General features: G+C 44.6%; 1 protein-coding gene across 6 annotated transcripts in view; it reads left to right on the plus strand.

Moving 5' to 3' along the window:
* Positions 1 to 21,093, plus strand: part of LOC138492307 (solute carrier family 2, facilitated glucose transporter member 11-like) — a 453,312-nt gene extending 432,219 nt beyond the window's left edge. For all 6 annotated transcript variants that reach the window (XM_069619352.1, XM_069619354.1, XM_069619356.1 and 3 more), the window contains 2 exons: positions 16,291 to 16,418; positions 20,776 to 21,093. In XM_069619352.1, coding sequence (XP_069475453.1) covers positions 16,291 to 16,418; positions 20,776 to 20,973 — 326 coding nt within the window. In that variant the 3' untranslated portion in view covers positions 20,974 to 21,093. The remainder of the gene's footprint in view (positions 1 to 16,290; positions 16,419 to 20,775) is intronic.
* Positions 21,094 to 21,504: the final 411 nt, after the last annotated feature.

The raw sequence follows: 21,504 nt of genomic DNA on the forward strand, positions 1-21,504 counted from the left end.
TAGATATTTCCCATCTGTGAAAGGTACAGTGAGCAAAAAGCGTGTGCTGCAAACTCTCATCTCAGAACAGGTTATCATGCAATGTTCTTTCTGGAGAGGAGCGGCTGCTACCTTTTTTAAAATATTTGCAAGGAACTTGGGGTTGGTCACCCTGAGTTACCTGGGGGCAACCAGACATGGACTCCCTGCTCACTGTGCTCAGAGAGGCACAGCTTCACCTCACTGAGAGGCCCAACAAGGCTGAAACACGTCTATGGGGTTGCTGGTGGTACTCTTGTTCAGAGAGGAATTGCCATAGCATTTCGGTGCTGGACTGCCCATGTGGGCGGGACAAAGACTGATATGCAAATGGATATTTCCCATCTGTGAAAGGTACAGTGAGCAAAAAGCGTGTGCTGCAAACTCTCATCTCAGAACAGGTTTTCATGCCATGTTCTTTCTGGAGAGGAGCGGCTGCTACCTTTTTTAAAATATTTCCAAGGAACTTGGGGTTGGTCACCCTGAGTTACCTGGGGGCAACCAAACGTGGACTCCCTGTTCACTGTGCTCAGAGAGGCACAGCTTCATCTCACTGATGAGGCCCAACAAGGCTCAAACACGTGTATGGGGTTGCTGGTGGTACTCTTGTTCAGAGAGAAATTGCCATAGCATTTCGGTACTGGACTGCCCATGTGGGCGGGACAAAGACTGATATGCAAATTGATATTTCCCATCTGTGAAAGGTACAGTGAGCAAAAAGCATGTGCTGCAAACTCTCATCGCAGAACAGGTTATCATGCCATGTTCTTTCTGGAGAGGAGCGCCTGCTACCTTTTTAAAAATATTTGCAAGGAACTTGGGGTTGGTCACCCTGAGTTACCTGGGCGCAACCAGACGTGGACTCCCTGCTCACTGTGCCTCTCACCTCACTGATGAGGCCCAACAAGGCTGAAACACGTGTATGGGGTTGCTGGTGGTACTCTTGTTCAGAGAGGAATTGCCATAGCATTTCGGTGCTGGACTGCCCTTGTGGGCGGGACAAAGACTGATATGCAAATGGATATTTCCCATCTGTGAAAGGTACAGTGAGCAAAAAGCGTGTGCTGCAAACTCTCATCTCAGAACAAGTTATCATGCTATGTTCTTTCTGGAGAGGAGCGCCTGCTACCTTTTTAAAAATATTTGCAAGGAACTTGGGGTTGGTCACCCTGAGTTACCTGGGCGCAAACAGACGTGGACTCCCTGCTCACTGTTCTCAGAGAGGCACATCTTCACCTCACTGATGAGGCCCAACAAGGCTCAAACACGTGTATGGGGTTGCTGGTGGTACTCTTGTTCAGAGAGGAATTGCCATAGCATTTCGGTGCTGGACTGCCCATGTGGGCGGGACAAAGACTGATATGCAAATGGATATTTCCCATCTGTGAAAGGTACAGTGAGCAAAAAGCATGTGCTGCAAACTCTCATCTCAGAACAAGTTATCATGCTATGTTCTTTCTGGAGAGAAGCGCCTGCTACCTTTTTTTTTAATATTTCCAAGGAACTTGGGGTTGGTCACCCTGAGTTACCTGGGGGCAACCAAACGTGGACTCCCTGTTCACTGTGCTCAGAGAGGCACAGCTTCATCTCACTGATGAGGCCCAACAAGGCTCAAACACGTGTATGGGGTTGCTGGTGGTACTCTTGTTCAGAGAGAAATTGCCATAGCATTTCGGTACTGGACTGCCCATGTGGGCGGGACAAAGACTGATATGCAAATTGATATTTCCCATCTGTGAAAGGTACAGTGAGCAAAAAGCATGTGCTGCAAACTCTCATCGCAGAACAGGTTATCATGCCATGTTCTTTCTGGAGAGGAGCGCCTGCTACCTTTTTAAAAATATTTGCAAGGAACTTGGGGTTGGTCACCCTGAGTTACCTGGGCGCAACCAGACGTGGACTCCCTGCTCACTGTGCTCAGAGAGGCACATCTTCACCTCACTGATGAGGCCCAACAAGGCTGAAACACGTGTATGGGGTTGCTGGTGGTACTCTTGTTCAGAGAGGAATTGCCATAGCATTTCGGTGCTGGACTGCCCTTGTGGAAGGGACAAAGACTGATATGCAAATGGATATTTCCCATCTGTGAAAGGTACAGTGAGCAAAAAGCGTGTGCTGCAAACTCTCATCTCAGAACAAGTTATCATGCTATGTTCTTTCTGGAGAGGAGCGCCTGCTACCTTTTTAAAAATATTTGCAAGGAACTTGGGGTTGGTCACCCTGAGTTACCTGGGCGCAAACAGACGTGGACTCCCTGCTCACTGTTCTCAGAGAGGCACATCTTCACCTCACTGATGAGGCCCAACAAGGCTGAAACACGTGTATGGGGTTGCTGGTGGTACTCTTGTTCAGAGAGGAATTGCCATAGCATTTCGGTGCTGGACTGCCCATGTGGGCGGGACAAAGACTGATATGCAAATGGATATTTCCCATCTGTGAAAGGTTAAGTGAGCAAAAAGCATGTGCTGCAAACTCTCATCTCAGAACAAGTTATCATGCTATGTTCTTTCTGGAGAGAAGCGCCTGCTACCTTTTTTTTTAATATTTCCAAGGAACTTGGGGTTGGTCACCCTGAGTTACCTGGGGGCAACCAAACGTGGACTCCCTGTTCACTGTGCTCAGAGAGGCACAGCTTCATCTCACTGATGAGGCCCAACAAGGCTCAAACACGTGTATGGGGTTGCTGGTGGTACTCTTGTTCAGAGAGAAATTGCCATAGCATTTCGGTACTGGACTGCCCATGTGGGCGGGACAAAGACTGATATGCAAATTGATATTTCCCATCTGTGAAAGGTACAGTGAGCAAAAAGCATGTGCTGCAAACTCTCATCGCAGAACAGGTTATCATGCCATGTTCTTTCTGGAGAGGAGCGCCTGCTACCTTTTTAAAAATATTTGCAAGGAACTTGGGGTTGGTCACCCTGAGTTACCTGGGCGCAACCAGACGTGGACTCCCTGCTCACTGTGCTCAGAGAGGCACATCTTCACCTCACTGATGAGGCCCAACAAGGCTGAAACACGTGTATGGGGTTGCTGGTGGTACTCTTGTTCAGAGAGGAATTGCCATAGCATTTCGGTGCTGGACTGCCCTTGTGGAAGGGACAAAGACTGATATGCAAATGGATATTTCCCATCTGTGAAAGGTACAGTGAGCAAAAAGCGTGTGCTGCAAACTCTCATCTCAGAACAAGTTATCATGCTATGTTCTTTCTGGAGAGGAGCGCCTGCTACCTTTTTTTAAATATTTCCAAGGAACTTGGGGTTGGTCACCCTGAGTTACCTGGGGGCAACCAAACGTGGACTCCCTGTTCACTGTGCTCAGAGAGGCACAGCTTCATCTCACTGATGAGGCCCAACAAGGCTCAAACACGTGTATGGGGTTGCTGGTGGTACTCTTGTTCAGAGAGAAATTGCCATAGCATTTCGGTACTGGACTGCCCATGTGGGCGGGACAAAGACTGATATGCAAATTGATATTTCCCATCTGTGAAAGGTACAGTGAGCAAAAAGCATGTGCTGCAAACTCTCATCGCAGAACAGGTTATCATGCCATGTTCTTTCTGGAGAGGAGCGCCTGCTACCTTTTTAAAAATATTTGCAAGGAACTTGGGGTTGGTCACCCTGAGTTACCTGGGCGCAACCAAAGTGGACTCCCTGTTCACTGTGCTCAGAGAGGCACAGCTTCATCTCACTGATGAGGCCCAACAAGGCTCAAACACGTGTATGGGGTTGCTGGTGGTACTCTTGTTCAGAGAGAAATTGCCATAGCATTTCGGTACTGGACTGCCCATGTGGGCGGGACAAAGACTGATATGCAAATTGATATTTCCCATCTGTGAAAGGTACAGTGAGCAAAAAGCATGTGCTGCAAACTCTCATCGCAGAACAGGTTATCATGCCATGTTCTTTCTGGAGAGGAGCGCCTGCTACCTTTTTAAAAATATTTGCAAGGAACTTGGGGTTGGTCACCCTGAGTTACCTGGGCGCAACCAGACGTGGACTCCCTGCTCACTGTGCTCAGAGAGGCACATCTTCACCTCACTGATGAGGCCCAACAAGGCTGAAACACGTGTATGGGGTTGCTGGTGGTACTCTTGTTCAGAGAGGAATTGCCATAGCATTTCGGTGCTGGACTGCCCTTGTGGAAGGGACAAAGACTGATATGCAAATGGATATTTCCCATCTGTGAAAGGTACAGTGAGCAAAAAGCGTGTGCTGCAAACTCTCATCTCAGAACAAGTTATCATGCTATGTTCTTTCTGGAGAGGAGCGCCTGCTACCTTTTTAAAAATATTTGCAAGGAACTTGGGGTTGGTCATCCTGAGTTACCTGGGCGCAAACAGACGTGGACTCCCTGCTCACTGTTCTCAGAGAGGCACATCTTCACCTCACTGATGAGGCCCAACAAGGCTGAAACACGTGTATGGGGTTGCTGGTGGTACTCTTGTTCAGAGAGAAATTGCCATAGCATTTCGGTACTGGACTGCCCATGTGGGCGGGACAAAGACTGATATGCAAATTGATATTTTCCATCTGTGAAAGGTACAGTGAGCAAAAAGCATGTGCTGCAAACTCTCATCGCAGAACAGGTTATCATGCCATGTTCTTTCTGGAGAGGAGCGCCTGCTACCTTTTTAAAAATATTTGCAAGGAACTTGGGGTTGGTCACCCTGAGTTACCTGGGCGCAACCAGACGTGGACTCCCTGCTCACTGTGCTCAGAGAGGCACATCTTCACCTCACTGATGAGGCCCAACAAGGCTGAAACACGTGTATGGGGTTGCTGGTGGTACTCTTGTTCAGAGAGGAATTGCCATAGCATTTCGGTGCTGGACTGCCCTTGTGGGCTGGACAAAGACTGATATGCAAATGGATATTTCCCATCTGTGAAAGGTACAGTGAGCAAAAAGCGTGTGCTGCAAACTCTCATCTCAGAACAAGTTATCATGCTATGTTCTTTCTGGAGAGGAGCGCCTGCTACCTTTTTTTAAATATTTCCAAGGAACTTGGGGTTGGTCACCCTGAGTTACCTGGGGGCAACCAAACGTGGACTCCCTGTTCACTGTGCTCAGAGAGGCACAGCTTCATCTCACTGATGAGGCCCAACAAGGCTCAAACACGTGTATGGGGTTGCTGGTGGTACTCTTGTTCAGAGAGAAATTGCCATAGCATTTCGGTACTGGACTGCCCATGTGGGCGGGACAAAGACTGATATGCAAATTGATATTTCCCATCTGTGAAAGGTACAGTGAGCAAAAAGCATGTGCTGCAAACTCTCATCGCAGAACAGGTTATCATGCCATGTTCTTTCTGGAGAGGAGCGCCTGCTACCTTTTTAAAAATATTTGCAAGGAACTTGGGGTTGGTCACCCTGAGTTACCTGGGCGCAACCAGACGTGGACTCCCTGCTCACTGTGCTCAGAGAGGCACATCTTCACCTCACTGATGAGGCCCAACAAGGCTGAAACACGTGTATGGGGTTGCTGGTGGTACTCTTGTTCAGAGAGGAATTGCCATAGCATTTCGGTGCTGGACTGCCCTTGTGGGCGGGACAAAGACTGATATGCAAATGGATATTTCCCATCTGTGAAAGGTACAGTGAGCAAAAAGCGTGTGCTGCAAACTCTCATCTCAGAACAAGTTATCATGCTATGTTCTTTCTGGAGAGGAGCGCCTGCTACCTTTTTAAAAATATTTGCAAGGAACTTGGGGTTGGTCACCCTGAGTTACCTGAGCGCAAACAGACGTGGACTCCCTGCTCACTGTTCTCAGAGAGGCACATCTTCACCTCACTGATGAGGCCCAACAAGGCTGAAACACGTGTATGGGGTTGCTGGTGGTACTCTTGTTCAGAGAGGAATTGCCATAGCATTTCGGTGCTGGACTGCCCATGTGGGCGGGACAAAGACTGATATGCAAATGGATATTTCCCATCTGTGAAAGGTACAGTGAGCAAAAAGCGTGTGCTGCAAACTCTCATCTCAGAACAAGTTATCATGCTATGTTCTTTCTGGAGAGGAGCGCCTGCTACCTTTTTTTAAATATTTGCAAGGAACTTTGGGTTGGTCACACTGAGTTACCTGGGGGCAACCAGACGTGGACTCCCTGCTCACTGTGCTCAGAGAGGCACAGCTTCACCTCACTGATGAGGCCCAACAAGGCTGAAACACTTGTATGGGGTTGCTGGTGGTACTCTTGTTCAGAGAGAAATTGCCATAGCATTTCGGTGCTGGACTGCCCATGTGGGCGGGACAAAGACTGATATTCAAATGGATATTTCCCATCTGTGAAAGGTACAGTGAGTAAAAAGCATGTGCTGCAAACTCTCATCTCAGAACAGGTTATCATGCCATGTTCTTTCTGGAGAGGAGCGCCTGCAACCTTTTTTAAAATTACAGTATTTATCCTACCCTTCTTCTGCTGCGCTTCAAAAGGTCTTTGTTCAGAGCTAATGCATATTTTATGTGAAACCTGACCTTAAAGGTCATTTCTGTTGCTCATGTTATCTGTATCTGTACATCTCATACTTTCAATCTACTTCTTCGTATATCTTAGCATTTAAATTGACATACATACCTTCTTCTCCTAGGGTCCTTAGCCAAAAGTCTTGAGTTCAGATTTTCTAAGATTCTTTGTTCAGAGCTAATGCACCATTAATGTGAAATCTGACCTTAAAGATTATTTCTGTTGGTCATGTTATCTGTAAATCCCAGAATTTCCATCTACTTCGTTGTATATCTTAGCATATAAATTGACAACCAGACCTGGTCCTGGGGTCAAAGTTTCAGCTCAGAGAGAAAAAACATTGGCAATTCACAATTCTAAAAGACTAACATATCGCATTTACCCTCCATGTACATGTACGTTTAATACTGCACGAGGGTTTGTTGTCCAAAATATAATCTTTATATACTATATAAACAGAAATATGTTCACTCTTGGTATTCCTCACAAAGAGGCCACAGTTATATAAGAAACCAGTGTGCATTTATGCAAAAAAATGAAATGGGCCTTTCCTTATGAATGTTGTCATTTTTATGTGCTCGAATTAAGTCTCTTTATTTCTCAGGAAGGCAATTTGTCATTCAAATTTACTTTTCAAAGGTAAGGCATCATTCCTCCTGTTTAGCTTCCAAATGCAGTTTTTCCAAGGTATTTTTCTTTCCATGTCCACTGTTGCAGTGTTGAATTTGTCAAAGTGGGCATTTCCACAAAGTCAGCATCTGAAGTGGCCCATGTACTTGGAATCCATCCGCCGCAGTTAACAATATTCCAGTGCTAAGTCTGCATATTCTTCAACTGAGTGCCTGTACATTGTAACAAAATGGAGGAAGGACCATTCTCGCTCATTCACTAGGCCTCATGTTGAAATAACTGTTTTGTACTGGCTTTTATATTTCAATGGAACTCCACACTGAGCCAGCTTCACTTCTCACAATGGGGCCTAGCATGGCCTCTCTATCTTTGTCTCTCTGGGGCTATCTTAGGACTCCACACAACCTTACCAAACAACCTCTCTATATAGGGTGTTCAGGGGGACAGTAATCGAGTATGTTATCAAATTAATTTGCATAGTACTAAGACTATGAAGTGTCAACATTTTTACCAAGTAACCTGCCTATTGCAGTTATTATTTTATTCTTCAGTAGTTAGTGTTCAGATACTAGGACAAGCGTGTGTATACAGGGTGTGAGTGGAAAAGTGGTGAATTTATCCACTGCGGTCACACCTACTTCCCATTATGCTCGGCTTGATAAAGTAGACTTGCAGAGTACTATTGTGTGGCAAAAAACACTGTCAAGTGAATAATAGTATTAACTATGATGGAAAATAACTACATTGAACACTGTGGTTTTATGATATCTAAAACAAACATATTTTTGTCGTCCTAAATTTATTCTGGTTGTAGATCAAATTCTGCACACGTTATGTAGTGTTGATTGGTCCTCAACCATTGTGGGTTTTTATTGGAAGACATAACCAATAAGAATTCCCCCTTCCCATGCCTGTGTGTGCCTTGTACACATTTCCCCAGTGCTCTTTGTCCTCATTGGTGAAATAATGTATTTAAAAAGAGAATAAAATGGCTGTTCTCATCAAGCCCTCTACATCTCATGGTGTAGCAACAACATCCCCATTTTGGATTACAAGTGTTATGAAGAACAATGCTTAGGGTGTGCGCCGTGAAGTCATGAAGTAGGGCTGTGTAGAAAGTGACTTCAGGCATTTATGGGATCTTGCGTAAGAACAATAATTAGCTAAGTAGTTATTTACATTGGTCTGCGTGCTCTAAGAATTATCCAACAACATTACCCCCCTTGATCAATTATGCAACCCCATATACCAACCTTAGTTCTTCCCCATGTGACAAGGATTAGTGGTGGCTTATGGGTGCTGTGGCGATGGTGGCAGAGCCTCCCCACAATCCGGCTCCAGTGTAGGTTGTCAAGTGGGGTTTCTGCCCAGTCACTTACTCCAAAGCAACTTGAACCAGAACCTTGTGAATCTTCCCAATTCGCCTTCCAGCTCTGTTCGGAGGCAACACTCTCCACATGCCATTGCTGCACCCCTGGTCTGGAGCCACTGGCTTTTCTAGACTATTTCTACATTTGAGATAATGTTTTATAGCAATGGATGTATTACTGTTGGATTCACCCTGGGTGGATGCCTCATGTGAAAGGATGTCTACAATTTGATTCCTATTTGATGTTGGGATGTGATAGTGTCAGGTCTACAACATGCCACAAAGCCTACAGCACCAGCAGCAAGCATTCCATATACACACAGGAATGTGTTCAAAGTCACTGAGCGAACTCAAGCTGGATTTCAGTCAAGGGAAGGTCTAGCTTATAAGCAAGCAGCTTCCCTTCATATCAGATGCTTTCAGATGGAATAAACTAAGAATAAACCTTAGTGTCTCAAGGGTGTAGCATGTGTAAACTTGGAATCAGTACGAATTTACATTGTGTTGACATAGATGATTAGACAGCAATGCTGTTCAGAAACATTGCATCAATGTTTGACTAATTAAAAAATAATTATTTACTTGTAATTGTTTGTATTGTAACAAAAACAGAAATAGGGATATCCTGACCAGAGCCAGCTAAGGTAATTCTCACAGTTAACAGCTAGTGGACATCCCCAAAGGTGAGCGGCACCCAAGGTTACCAACAGGGGAGTGGTGGACACCTGGATAGGTCACAGAAAATGTAACCCACATGATAAAAATGCAGTAATGACATGAGATCTTTTGCCGCTCCTTCAGCACAACACAGCACCACCACATCCATGTAAACACTATATCCATGATCCCTACTCACTCATGTAGGCAGGAGAGAAGTATTTTAATAGTCAAATGTAGCCTAGGATGCAGAGAGGTCCAATAGGATGTGACAAAGTCCCCTGCCAGTTAATGGAGGTGAATGGTGGAGTTGTCAAGGAGACATGTGCTGCCTCAAGCCTTCTATTGTTGGGCCCAGGGATGGAGGGCAGTGGATCCCCTAACAAATCACAGCATGCCCAAAGTGGGAGGCAGGGGCTCACCAAATTGAAAGGCTATGGGACGCTGACTCTTGAAGTCTTTGCGCTATCTTGTCACTGTTATCAGCTCAAGTCCCTTTTCCTGAAATGGAGATCCAAGAGAAAACAGACTGCAAAGACCTGAACAGGGACCTCTATTAACACCTGGCTACACTAGTCACCCACACAGCGTGTGCTGCAGCATTGAATAGCATGCAGGGAAATCCAAACTTACACACTCGAGTCTCCGCACACAGAAACTCTCTTCCCTGCAGACCACTGCTCTCATGCAAGGAGAGTGCTGAACATACGAGGATCGCTCAACTCCAGCGAGGCTACTCCTGCTCACAAATGCAAACTTAACAAATCCAAGATGGCTGATCAAGCTTAGGATCACGGAGTCCCTGAAGCAGAGGTGGGTGGAGCTAGGACATCTGTGGCGCTCAGAGAGCCACACATTGAAGCACAACCAAATTGAGACATGCTCGCACACAAGGCTTACACTTGAAAGCTATTGAGCAAAGACGCTCCTCAGTGGTTGGGGCAGACTTCAACATGAAAGAATTAGTCATTTAGAGAGGTAGTTTTGTTTGGAGAAGAGTTCATTTGGAATTTTGAGAAGGCTGGAGGAGAGAGGAGACAGAGCAGGAGGCCAGGAGAAAGGAGGAGGTTTAAAAGAAAGTAGAGGAGAGGAGAGGAGGAACATCAGGAGTTGTAAAGAGGAAAAGGTGGATTAGAAGAGAAAGGGGCAGAGGTGCAATTCCAAGAGTTGGAAAGAGGAGGAATAGGGTGAGAGGAAATGAAAGGAGAGTGGAGAGGAGAGGAGTCTCATTAGAATATGGATTAAGAAGGAGGTTGAGAGGACGTGAGGAGCACCAGGTGGCAAACAGGGGATTCACATGAGAGAAAAGAGAGAACATTCAAATTCAAGGCAGTCCAGGTAGTATTGTGAATAGAGGTGAACCCTGAGACCAGCCATGGGGAAGCTGGGATGGATGAAGTTATGAGTATATGATGAAGCAGTAGGGAAGTACAGGTGAAGGCAAGGGACTGGAGGAAGAGAAGGGAATAAAGCCAGGCCCCAAAAGTACAAGTACATGGCAGAATGTCAAGGAGGAGAGAGCGTATGGACTCGTGGGCCAGAGAGCCAAGTTGGTGGGAAAGGGGTGTGGTGACAGAACTAGGCAAAAGCCAGTGGAAATTCAGGGATGGCCTTCTGTCTGCCTACAACTCTGGCCATTTGTCGGACACAGTGTTTTGGCAGGGATCCAGGAAGCAAGCCCCCCCTTCCAATCCTGAGAGCAAGGACACAGTTCTCAATCCCCATAAGGACCCAACCAATAATGCAGGCAGCTCAAGGGAGACAATCCACCAAAAGACTGTGACCAATGGGGAGAGGCCCTGAACTGCGAGTGATGTTGTTTTTGAGTGATTACATTTTTTTCTCAGCTGATCTACATGCATATTGCACACATCTGGTCAAATGTACTGAGCCATTAGAGGAGCTGGGATGCAATTCATAAAGAATGAGTAGACTTTGTTAGGGATGTTTGTGATTCACCCCAGAAGGTCTGGTGCATTAGGCCACCCTAGAACTAACCATGAGGAAAATTGTGTAGCCCCTAGAGAACTAGCATCCCAAGAAATATTAAATTGTGTTTCTGTACCTGTTCTTGTCTGCCAGAGGTTAGATGAATTTACTCCTTTAAAGAAATCCAAAATAAATACCTTTTGAGGAGGAGTTTTATGTCTGGCCTTCCCTTGGTCCATGTTCACTTCACCACAAGGATTACCACGTAATTGTTCAGTAATTGGCTAGATTCTGGGTGTCTGCCTCAGTTGCTTGTGACTGTAGCATGTTTCTGGTATCTAGAGAATATTCCCTGAAGAAGGGATTTCTTTAGTAAATCGGCCATGCCTGGAAGTAGCATGTGGAGGAATACTTTGATTCCTGATGCTGTATACATTTCTGCTGGTAGGTCAGGCACCTTGATATTGAGCGCTACCTCCAGCAGGTGGGCGAGGCTCATTGGAGTGAAACATGCTAAGGAGGTATGCATGTAGTGGTGTGTGTGTGTGTGTAAGTGGAAGTAGACCTTTCCGGAGTGGTAATGTAAGTAATCACACAATTGAACATGCTCCATGTGCATATCCTCCTAGCACTCCAAGTCATCCTTAGGTCCATGTCCTCTGCATCATTCATTGCTTTTCATTACAGCCCATTTGCCTTCTAGCATAAAACGAATAAGCTAATCCTCAAAAAACTTTCATTCATTTTCAAATTGTTCTATTATTTCACCTTTAATTCATTCGTCCCCAATATTGGCTGCATGATCAGATCCTGCAAATGCTGCATGTGCTCCCAAGACTCTGCAGTCAATGGCACCCTGACAGGATCTTTTTCCGTATTTTAGTTCATTGTGCATTGGTTTATACAAGAAAACATTTCACAATTAATTTTATATAACGACTTAATCCAATAAATAGATAACCATCACAACTAAATGTATCACATTATATACAATTTAAATACGATCAGAATTCAAATCATTATAAGAGAAGATCATATTCAGAATACATTCATGTATGTACAGTCACTAAAGTGATTCATCCGTTCACCATTAAAAAATGGGCAGTCAATTATTAGATGTTTTGGGGTTTTCATTTTTCGCAGGAACCACCACACCATCAACAAGTTCTAAGTGTGCTCTGGGTGCCCATTCTAGGACCCTCACATTCTAAAGTCAATAAAAGATTACATTACAATTTCTGACATGGAAAAACTACCAAGTAATTCAATCGGACCCCTCATCACCTAGTGATTTTTGCATATTCTGTGAACAGGGAATAAGAATGTATTGCATCAACAGTTGTACACCAGTCATTTCCATATAACTTAAGCTTTGTTTTATTAGGGTTCGAGAACAATTCAGAGGTATCACTGTCAATACTTTCTAGCAAAGCTTCCAGTTGGGTGGCGTACTTAGAGGGGAAGCCACCTTGTTCCCTTGGTTCAAATTACTATTGATATCAACTAAAAGAGACATAGGCTTAGGGTCCAAAATGTTTGCTAAAAAGCCTGACTTCCTTCACAGTGCTAATGACTTGAGTGAAGTTAGACCTAGTTTGTGTCTTATGATAGAATTTGGAACACAAAGGGGCAAACCAAAGGCATACAATGAGCAATTTGCAATGCAATTCTGTAGGTTTGCTAATTAAATTGGCACTTGTGTAGCAAAGCTAGCTATTTAAGTTACCCTGTTCAATGAAGGCACAGCTCTCCCTTGATTCCTCTCTTGCTTTCAGGGCTCTTCCCACCCTCTTTTCTCTGTTCACTTCAAGTTAAAAGGGGATAATTGAGAGAGTGTGCAGCAGTAATCCTCTTCTCCACTCTTAAGAGCAAAGACCTGTGTGGGAGAGCTAGGCATGTTTATTTGTTTTTTCTTTATTCAAATAATTACAAACCAGAAGTAATCGGGTTGATACTTGTGTTAAGCGAACTATATCCTGTCTGGCAAAGAACATTATGTGTTCCCTATATTTATTTTTTAAAAGACAGTCATGCAATTCAATTCCTACATAATGGATAATTAAAGTATTGCTACTGTAAAACATTTCATTCTCTGCATGGTTTATAGTAAAGTGTAAGTCAGTGTACCTACATCTTATAGTTTCAACTATATTTCATTTTGTTGGCTTCATATTGATGAGTGAACCTTTTTCAAAATGTACGTTATCATATGGCCAAAAGCTTTTCATTGCATACCTATGTCTGTAACCTGCTGGTTGCATACATTTTATGACTGGTGCTCAACCCATGAGATGATCCCATACTCATTGACATTCTATCTCATCACTGTGTTGCTTGATTGCAGCTAAACTGATAGTGAGATGGCCACAAACAACAACATTGCAGCTAGTTTGCCCAGTTCTCTGCTGGCTAAGCCAGCCACTTTGCTTAGTCTCTTACTTTCTTTCCTCTTAAATAATGAAGACACTAAGCTAATTAAATGTTTATGTAAGGTAGTGATCAGTAGTGTTATCCAGTCTGTATATCTACAGATCTACTGCACTACCATACATCCTCCAGAGCTGGCTTTGCTCTATGATGATTGCATTATATATTAGCACCTGTGGGAGAGAGCTGACCAAACACTTTTCAAAGCCTTTTTATCATCTATACTTATTTGTGTCCATTCATGCAGCTGACCTTTCACATTTTACAGACAATCATCCGGGATTTCAAAGTCTTTTCGCCCACTCGCATAGTCGAGTAGATTTTATGTAGGGTGTCTACCATTTGCAGGGGTTGTTTGAAGCCTTTATTTAACATTTACTTTGTCTGCAGTAAATGTTAAATACATGTTTCACTGTGCATGGCTGGCCTTTGGATGGCAACAGTGAGCCAAACATAAAGTGAGTTTGTGGTCATATGCACCAGCACATTTTACTGTGTTGGCATCCATTGCCATTGGTCGAGTGCATTTCTCTTAGGTCGAGTAGGTTAACGCGCTATACAATGAACAAATAAATAAAAAAAATCAATAAAAGTAAGATACTCAACCTGCAGGTCTAGTGGAATTTTAAGGAATTTGCCAGGCCTGACTCATCTCACTAATGTCTTACTTCAACTGTACAAAAAACTGCTGTATTGTTGCTCATTTTATGTCTTGGGTACAAATAACATCTGGTGACATTAAAAATATTAGTACATCATTGCTAATCAAATGGGTTTGTTTACTAATCAGGAAAATGTTAATTAACATACTCTGCTAATCTATTTTGGAAAACGAATGTATGCCTTGCAAGCCAAAGACTTGTTTCCAAATAGTACCTTCAATGGAATTCAAAAAAGGCCGTAGGTCATAAAGACATGTCTCAATGTCATAAAGTAGATGGGACCACTTTTTCACATTAAATGTCCTCAATGGAATTATCGAAAATGTACAGTATGCCCTGTACACTCGTTTTAATTGGGCTATCAGCGAGAACACTCTAGCTCGGTTTTTCTTTTTTATACCTAATAAAGTGGACTTTTGATGTATTTAGAATCCCAGGCATTGTAAGCATTTTTCCAGTTCCAATTTTTGTTCTCTGACTAACCAAGACATACGCCTCAGATATCTTTTATTTGATAAGATTAAAACCTTTGATTTAGCACCATTTACAACCAAGTTGTTTTCCAGTGAATACATGAAAAATGTGGTTAACTTCCATTGAAGCCCTATGGGAGTAGGATCAAATAAAAGCGCATCATCGGTGTATGTCAACCAATGCAGATCCCACTTGCCCCATCTCACAGACATAACCCCTGTCTTGGCCCAAAATGTATCAATGTCAGAGAGGTACAAGTTGAAATGAGAGAATAGAACTCTGTCTCAATCCCAGGATTGTTTTGATTGAGTGAATTAAATGCCCTTCCACTGATAAATGCACTCTGATGTTCGTGTTTGAAAGTAATAGTATTATAAAGCCTACTAATTTCTCCAGGAGTGCCCATGAACACAATTTCCACCAAAGTCAACTCGGTTTGCCCTATTGAATGCACTAGTGAAGTCTAAACTTGCAATGTAAAATGGAACAGCTCCAGAATGTCTTAATTGTAAGTTTTGATGACTCAGCATCATTCCATTTAGGGTCGTTCCGAGGCCCTTACGAAAGCCCACCTGGCATTTCGATAGTAGTTTTAATTTCGGGACCAAGGAGTCCAGTTCCTCTAAAATTAAGGCTGCAATTCTTTGCTCGGGGCGTCACGGATGGCGATTTGGCAGTAATTAGCAGGAGCCATTCTGGTATGATATATGCTTCGTGCTAGGTCGATGTTAATACTTGTTTATAAGTTATTTCCATAAACAACTCATGCAATAGATGAGACCATAAAACAGCCAATTTGTCCAGGCCTGTTGTCGTGGGGCCCCTAAAAGGAGTGGGGATCAAAGGCCAGTACCTACTTGGCCTAATGGATAATATGGCACTGCTCAGATGTAGGGTATTTAACTTTTGAATCTATGGCTGTTTGTCGGGTGCAGGGGGCTTTGCTGGTTTCCACTGCTGCTGACAATCCAGGGGCTTCTAAAATCCCTGGTAGCAGAGTTCCACCCAGCAGCCTGTGAAGATCTGCCAGGAGGGCAGAGTCCTGTGCCTGTTTAGAGAGGTCTACTGGTTGCCGCTGATGCAAGTGCTACTACTGACACTCCGGGGCTCTAGCAAACACAATCCCCTGCAGTACAAACCCACCCAGAGCTGTTAGGAGAGCAGAGTCCTCTGCCTGTTTGGAAAGGTGAGCTGGTGGCTCCTGTTGCTGCTGCTTCCGACACCCTGCGGACTCTTAGCAGAATAAATGGTGCAGAAAATAAAAAACACATTAGGAGATAATTTGCAAGGGGGCCCCCAACATTTCGACTCCGTAGGGGCCTCCAAAGGGTTTAATCCGGCACTGAATTGAGCCCTCCGTTTGACTTCTGGGGGCTGCTGCTTTTGCACTGCCTTGCATGGTACGATGACTGCTGTTACACAGTATCAATTATAGACTCAACTGATCTCTGCAGGACACTTTTTTACAAGAATGAGAGCCAACGACTGCTGTCACAATGCATAAACAAAGACAACAGGATACTTTTTTCAACTATGAAGTGAAAGTATACAATTCTGAAATTGACAAATTCACAAGTACTACTATGTGATAATACTATTTTCCAAGTGTATGTTCCTTGCAGAGCAATGTCTGATTTGATCATCATTTCTTACTTTTTAGGTGGGGTTACCAACACATTGACTGCTGAGCTGTTCATGCAGCCCGCACGCCCAGCAGCATTCACGATAGCAGGATCTGTAAGCTGGATTAGCTTTTTTACAATTGGAATGCTCTTCCCTTTTATAGTGGTATGTATTATGCTTTGCAATGGTTGCAACGATGCTAACTGCTGAATCATTGAAGTGCAGTGCTAAAAAGCTGCATAGAAGGAAACACCTGTGTCTCTCTGGATTTTGTTTCTTTTTGTATGAAGAGGTCCTCTTCTCCGTCCCACTACCCTTAACTTTTTTCCAAAATGACATAGTTCCTGCAGATGTTGTTTGAACTGGTTTATGGTGCTCTGTGCATGTGCTTTGCTGCTCTTACTTCTCCCTGGGACCCAACTGCTGCCCCCTTCCTGTTGTCAGGCTCACCTCAGCCTAGTCACACAGGAAAGGTGCACTTCACAGAACAGACACTCTCACCATCCCAAAACATGGCTGAATGTTGTCATAGGTGCTCCAAGTAGGGGAGCGGGCCAGAACCATCTGGGTGAGGGACAAGTGTGGGTGTCCATGTTGGCAGTCGGTCAGGCACAGCATGGCTAGGGAGTGGTGCAGGAGTCCTGGAGAGGGCTCACCCAGTAGGGTTGATGGGAGAGACAAAAGAGCAAAAATATAACAAGGTCATCTGGTGGAACGGAATGCGCGCTGAACCTCGCGTTATAAGCCTGCGTCCCAAGCTAGCTGCTCATTTGCTCCCCAGTTACTGACAATGATCCCACTAAGTAGCCACTTACAGAAGTGTATCATTTTATGACAGCTAGGAGTAGTTCAGTCAGTTCTGAGTTTGGATTAATATTTTAGTTTTGGGTTTCCATGAAGTCCAGGACACAAGGAACATTCTGCCAGCAGACTGCAACAAACCAGTATGAATTGTTTATGATATATATTAAGTGCGGAACTGGCTTTGGCAAGCAACAGAGCACTTTACAAGTCATAGGTGGAGTACACTGTGAGGGAAGCAGATTGCAGCAGATCAATAGCAGGGCGCAGAGCGCTAACAGTGGGGGAGGGGATGCTGGGCAATTTGTCAGCAAGGTATCTAAAAGCAACCAGGGAGGAAAACAGGGGGTGGGCAGATTTCCCAGTCTCGTTTTAGATGGGGGAGTGGAGGGGCTATGGACCTAGGTGTTTAGGGGCAGCCACTCCTTCAAGAGGAGACTATGGAGCTCCTTACTTACAAGTAGAAGCAAGGAAGAGAGTCTGGTGTTGATGGGGAGGAGCTTCCAGAATATGGGGGCGTAGACAGAGAAGACCTGTCTTCTGGTTCTTTCCTTCCTGCACCAGCGGAGTTCCAGCCTGCACAGGTCTGGCTTCTGGGCAGCTTCTGGACTTGAGGGGAGACAGCCTTGTATATGATGCAGCAGCATTCGAAGGTGACACCTGCTTGCAGTGGGAACCAGTGCTGTTTGATGAGGGTCAGGTTGATGTGGTCGAATGTGGGTGGAGGCGGGGGGGTTGCAGGGTGCACATGGCATCTGAATAGGCCCCTTCTGGCCAGAAAAGAATAGATGCGGCAACTGGGACCAAGATTGCTTGTTGATACAAACCACAATGCCGCCTCCAACCTAGAGAATCCATTAGACGTTTTCAAAACCATTTTAGTTGGTGAAGCACCAGCAAACACAGGCTTCCGAAAAACACTGACTGGAGCAGTTTCACAAGAATAAGAATCATACACAATTAATCCAAGATTTGATTTTGTCAGGAATCAAAAGTCACAATGAACTGCTGGAAAAGAGGGCAGAGATTAGCATGCTACCCGGGACCAACTCTGTCTGAGGTGGCCCTTAATGAGCTGCCAAAGACCACATGTGCAGGAGTTACTCCACCTGGACCTAATGATTCTATGGGGTACTGCTTCATCCTAGTTCAGGAAGCCCTTTAGTGTGCAGGAATATTGTCCCTGTATCTCCATACTTTCCAGTGGCTAAGAATAAGGCATCTTGGGAAGTGTAGTTGGTCCCTGCATGGTATCCTGCATTACAGCATCAGCGAGGTTAAAGCAATTATTATTGTGGTCCTAGGCCTCCCTGCGGTGCAATGTCGAAGGAGGCACCTTTGAATTTATGATATCCAACCCCACACTATCAGGAAGGTTCAAAGCTTCATAGTGGAGGCCCAGGTCTTCCAGGAAACCAGCATCATAAATGTATATTTGTATTTTAATTTTCTTTGATACCGCCTACACCTAGGTGCTTTACAAAATGTAATGAGTTGCTACAATAGTAGAAAAGATAGTATACAAGGCAGGATGCAAAAGAGAGAAAAGAGACAAAGAACAACCATCAAGAAGAAATGCAATGATAAACCAAGAATGCAGTCAAATTCGGAAATCAGGAAACAGAATGAATGATCGTAGGGACACAAAAACAGCCACCCCAACCAAAAAGAATGGGGGAGGCAAATATTAAGAGTCAAGTCCAGAAACTAGGCAAAGAAATGGACTGCACTGTTGCATAATCAGTGCCAAGAAGTGCAGATTTCAGTTCCAGGCCTTGCATTATGCAAGGCCAGTGCAATGTGGCGAAGGTGAAGCTGAAACATGCATAGGCCTGTTCCAGGAGTTCCATTAGACAAGCACACTTCACAGTGGTGGATGTGGTACTGAACAGTGCATATTCTAGATCCAAGTTTTGCATTATAGAGCATTGTGGGGGGTGCAGCTGGCATGCCAAATGACATACATTATTGATAAAGCCTTTTTGTCACAAATGACCATGATTTTCCAGTTCCAAGGAGGTGCACTGTCGCACCCTCTGCTCACAATAGACACTGCACTCCATTTGGTTCCCTCCTACAACTTCTAATTCTCCATCTCTGTACCCTGGAATGGCCGCACTTCTTCCCTCACCACGACGTCCCCGATTAATCTATTCTTTGCCCTCTCCTGTTGTACACTGCCTCCATGTGCAAACTCATAGCCTCTTTCCGCTTTCACTATCACCTCTTTGCCAAAGACTCCCAGACCATCCTCTTCCCACGCTTCAACCCTGCCATCTCTCAGAACATCACTAACGGCCTCGAGGCCATCAACTACCAGATGGCTCTATGCTGTGTGATGCTGAGGTCTTCCAAACAGAATAGTTACTTCTCCCGTCCTCCAATGCAAATCCCACTCTCCCATTTCTCATTTCCTTCCCACTCCTTCACCCAGGGGTCGCAACTTTGGAGCCCTTCCTGTGGGTGGCCTTACACTCCAATAATTCATTACAACCAGTGCCACAACTGCTAGAAACAATCTCCTCAACATCAGAAAAATGTGGCCTTGCCTCACTCTTTCTATATTAATCTCTACTCTTGTGCTCAGTAAACTCGACAACTCCTCTAGTGTAATCCTCAGCCTCCCCCTCTACCTCTTCTCTAACAAAGTCCTGAACTTTGCCACTCACACCCTCCACATCGTGCCACACACCACCCTCATCTCTGCACTCTGCCTCCATACGAGAAGGCTCTCAATGCAAAATTGTTTTCCTTACATTCCTTCTACTTGTCTTCAGATCCATCCATGCATGTTCAGTTGTATAGAGTGAATATGTAATATATGACAAATCACGTACTAGGCCTATATTGAGTGACTAACCATGCCTGTTACATTGTCCATGTCCAGGCTTCTGTATCCCATTACCTGTCCTCCTCATCAACCGGCTACTGATATTGTAAAGAGATTCCATCTGAGGCCTGCCCCATCTCCTGTACTCTCTCCTATGTATGTCATTGTGGTCTAAAGGACAACCTAAATCTTTAATAACTACAAATACAATAAACGATCAAGGGAGATGGATTGTTTGTCTGCACATTGGAAGGACTTGATGCTTCCATTTGTGAAGGTGAGCTTTCTTTGTGAACAGCCGTACATTATTTCAACACAAAATAAGCCGGCAACACATCGAACATAGTAAGAAGCATTCCGTAGCCATGGTTTCAAAAAGAAATTCAGTAACCAATCCAGAGGCTAGAAAGGACTCATCACAATCAGTGAACGCCTGGTCAGAGATGGAGCAGATGGGCAAGAAGGATTTACAAAATGAGTGGCATTGGGGTGCATCTGATCCCTGCTGCACGAGGACCCACGTGTGACTGCAAACATTGTGTCACTAAATATCTTGTTGTGTTATTTCCTTTTTTCTTCTCTGCCCCATCTTCTATGGAGAAGACCCATGCATCCCCGTATTAACCCTCCTGTCCTCTGTGTACACGTCCCTGACCCCAAATCTGCCTGTGGTACCCCACCACTAGCCCCGGCCTCCTGCCTTCGACTAACAATATCCCAATCATTTGAATGCCAGCAGTGTTGGGCCCCTCAGTGGGGCTGTTCATATTTGTGTTATTATTCGCGGAGTGAACTGAGGCTGGCACTGGCCGAGATGTGCAGAGTGTCTTCGCCGCAAGTGGTGCAATCGTGTAATGAATGACCTGCTACTTACTTCTCATCTTCCCTTAGACCGGGCTGGCCCAGTACTGCTTCCTCGTCTTTCTGGTGGAGTGCTCGCTCATCGCAACCTTCATCTTCTTCGTCATTCCGGAGACCAAGAACAAAACGTTTCTTGAAATTAAGGAGAATTTCGAACATCTAAATGGAAAGAATAACATGACGGCAGCAAAGCAAAGCGATGGAAACGTTTTGGAGACAGGTTTTTGAAGAATGCGTGCTGAAAATACCCAGCTACTGTAAAACTTTGTTCCGCGCCTCAAACTTTTTACAACAATGTCAGTCAGATGCATGAGCGATTTGTGCAATAAAACGTGCGATTTTGAAGGATTCTGTTTGCTCTGTTATTCATTCTAGGCTTCTGGTCGTCACCATGCAAGCAACATTTTATATTAAAATTATGTTATGTAAATTGGCATTTATTGAACGCTCACCTGCAACTTGAGTGACGTTGTCCTGTGGTAATGCAGGCCAGAGAGTGTGGGTAGACGAGTCTGCGTTTGAAACGAGCGGTGTGTGTATTTATGTACATGAGAACATGAGATATGTTCCAAAAGCATTGCTGTTCTACTTACTGTTGCTGAGTCTAAGTTGTGCCATTGTGACCCTTATAGTCTTCTGACAGGAGCTTGCAGACCCTATCCTACTGCAAGGATAATGCAGAAGGGGGCTCTGGGCAGGGCTTTAAGTGAGCTGGAGCTAGTGGCGCCAGGGCCCCAGCAATCCCCGAAAAGTGTTTCT

Source organism: Ambystoma mexicanum, chromosome 10, assembly GCF_040938575.1.
Source record: "Ambystoma mexicanum isolate Mex_15411 chromosome 10, UKY_AmexF1_1, whole genome shotgun sequence".
Classification (NCBI taxonomy): Eukaryota; Metazoa; Chordata; class Amphibia; order Caudata; family Ambystomatidae; genus Ambystoma; species Ambystoma mexicanum.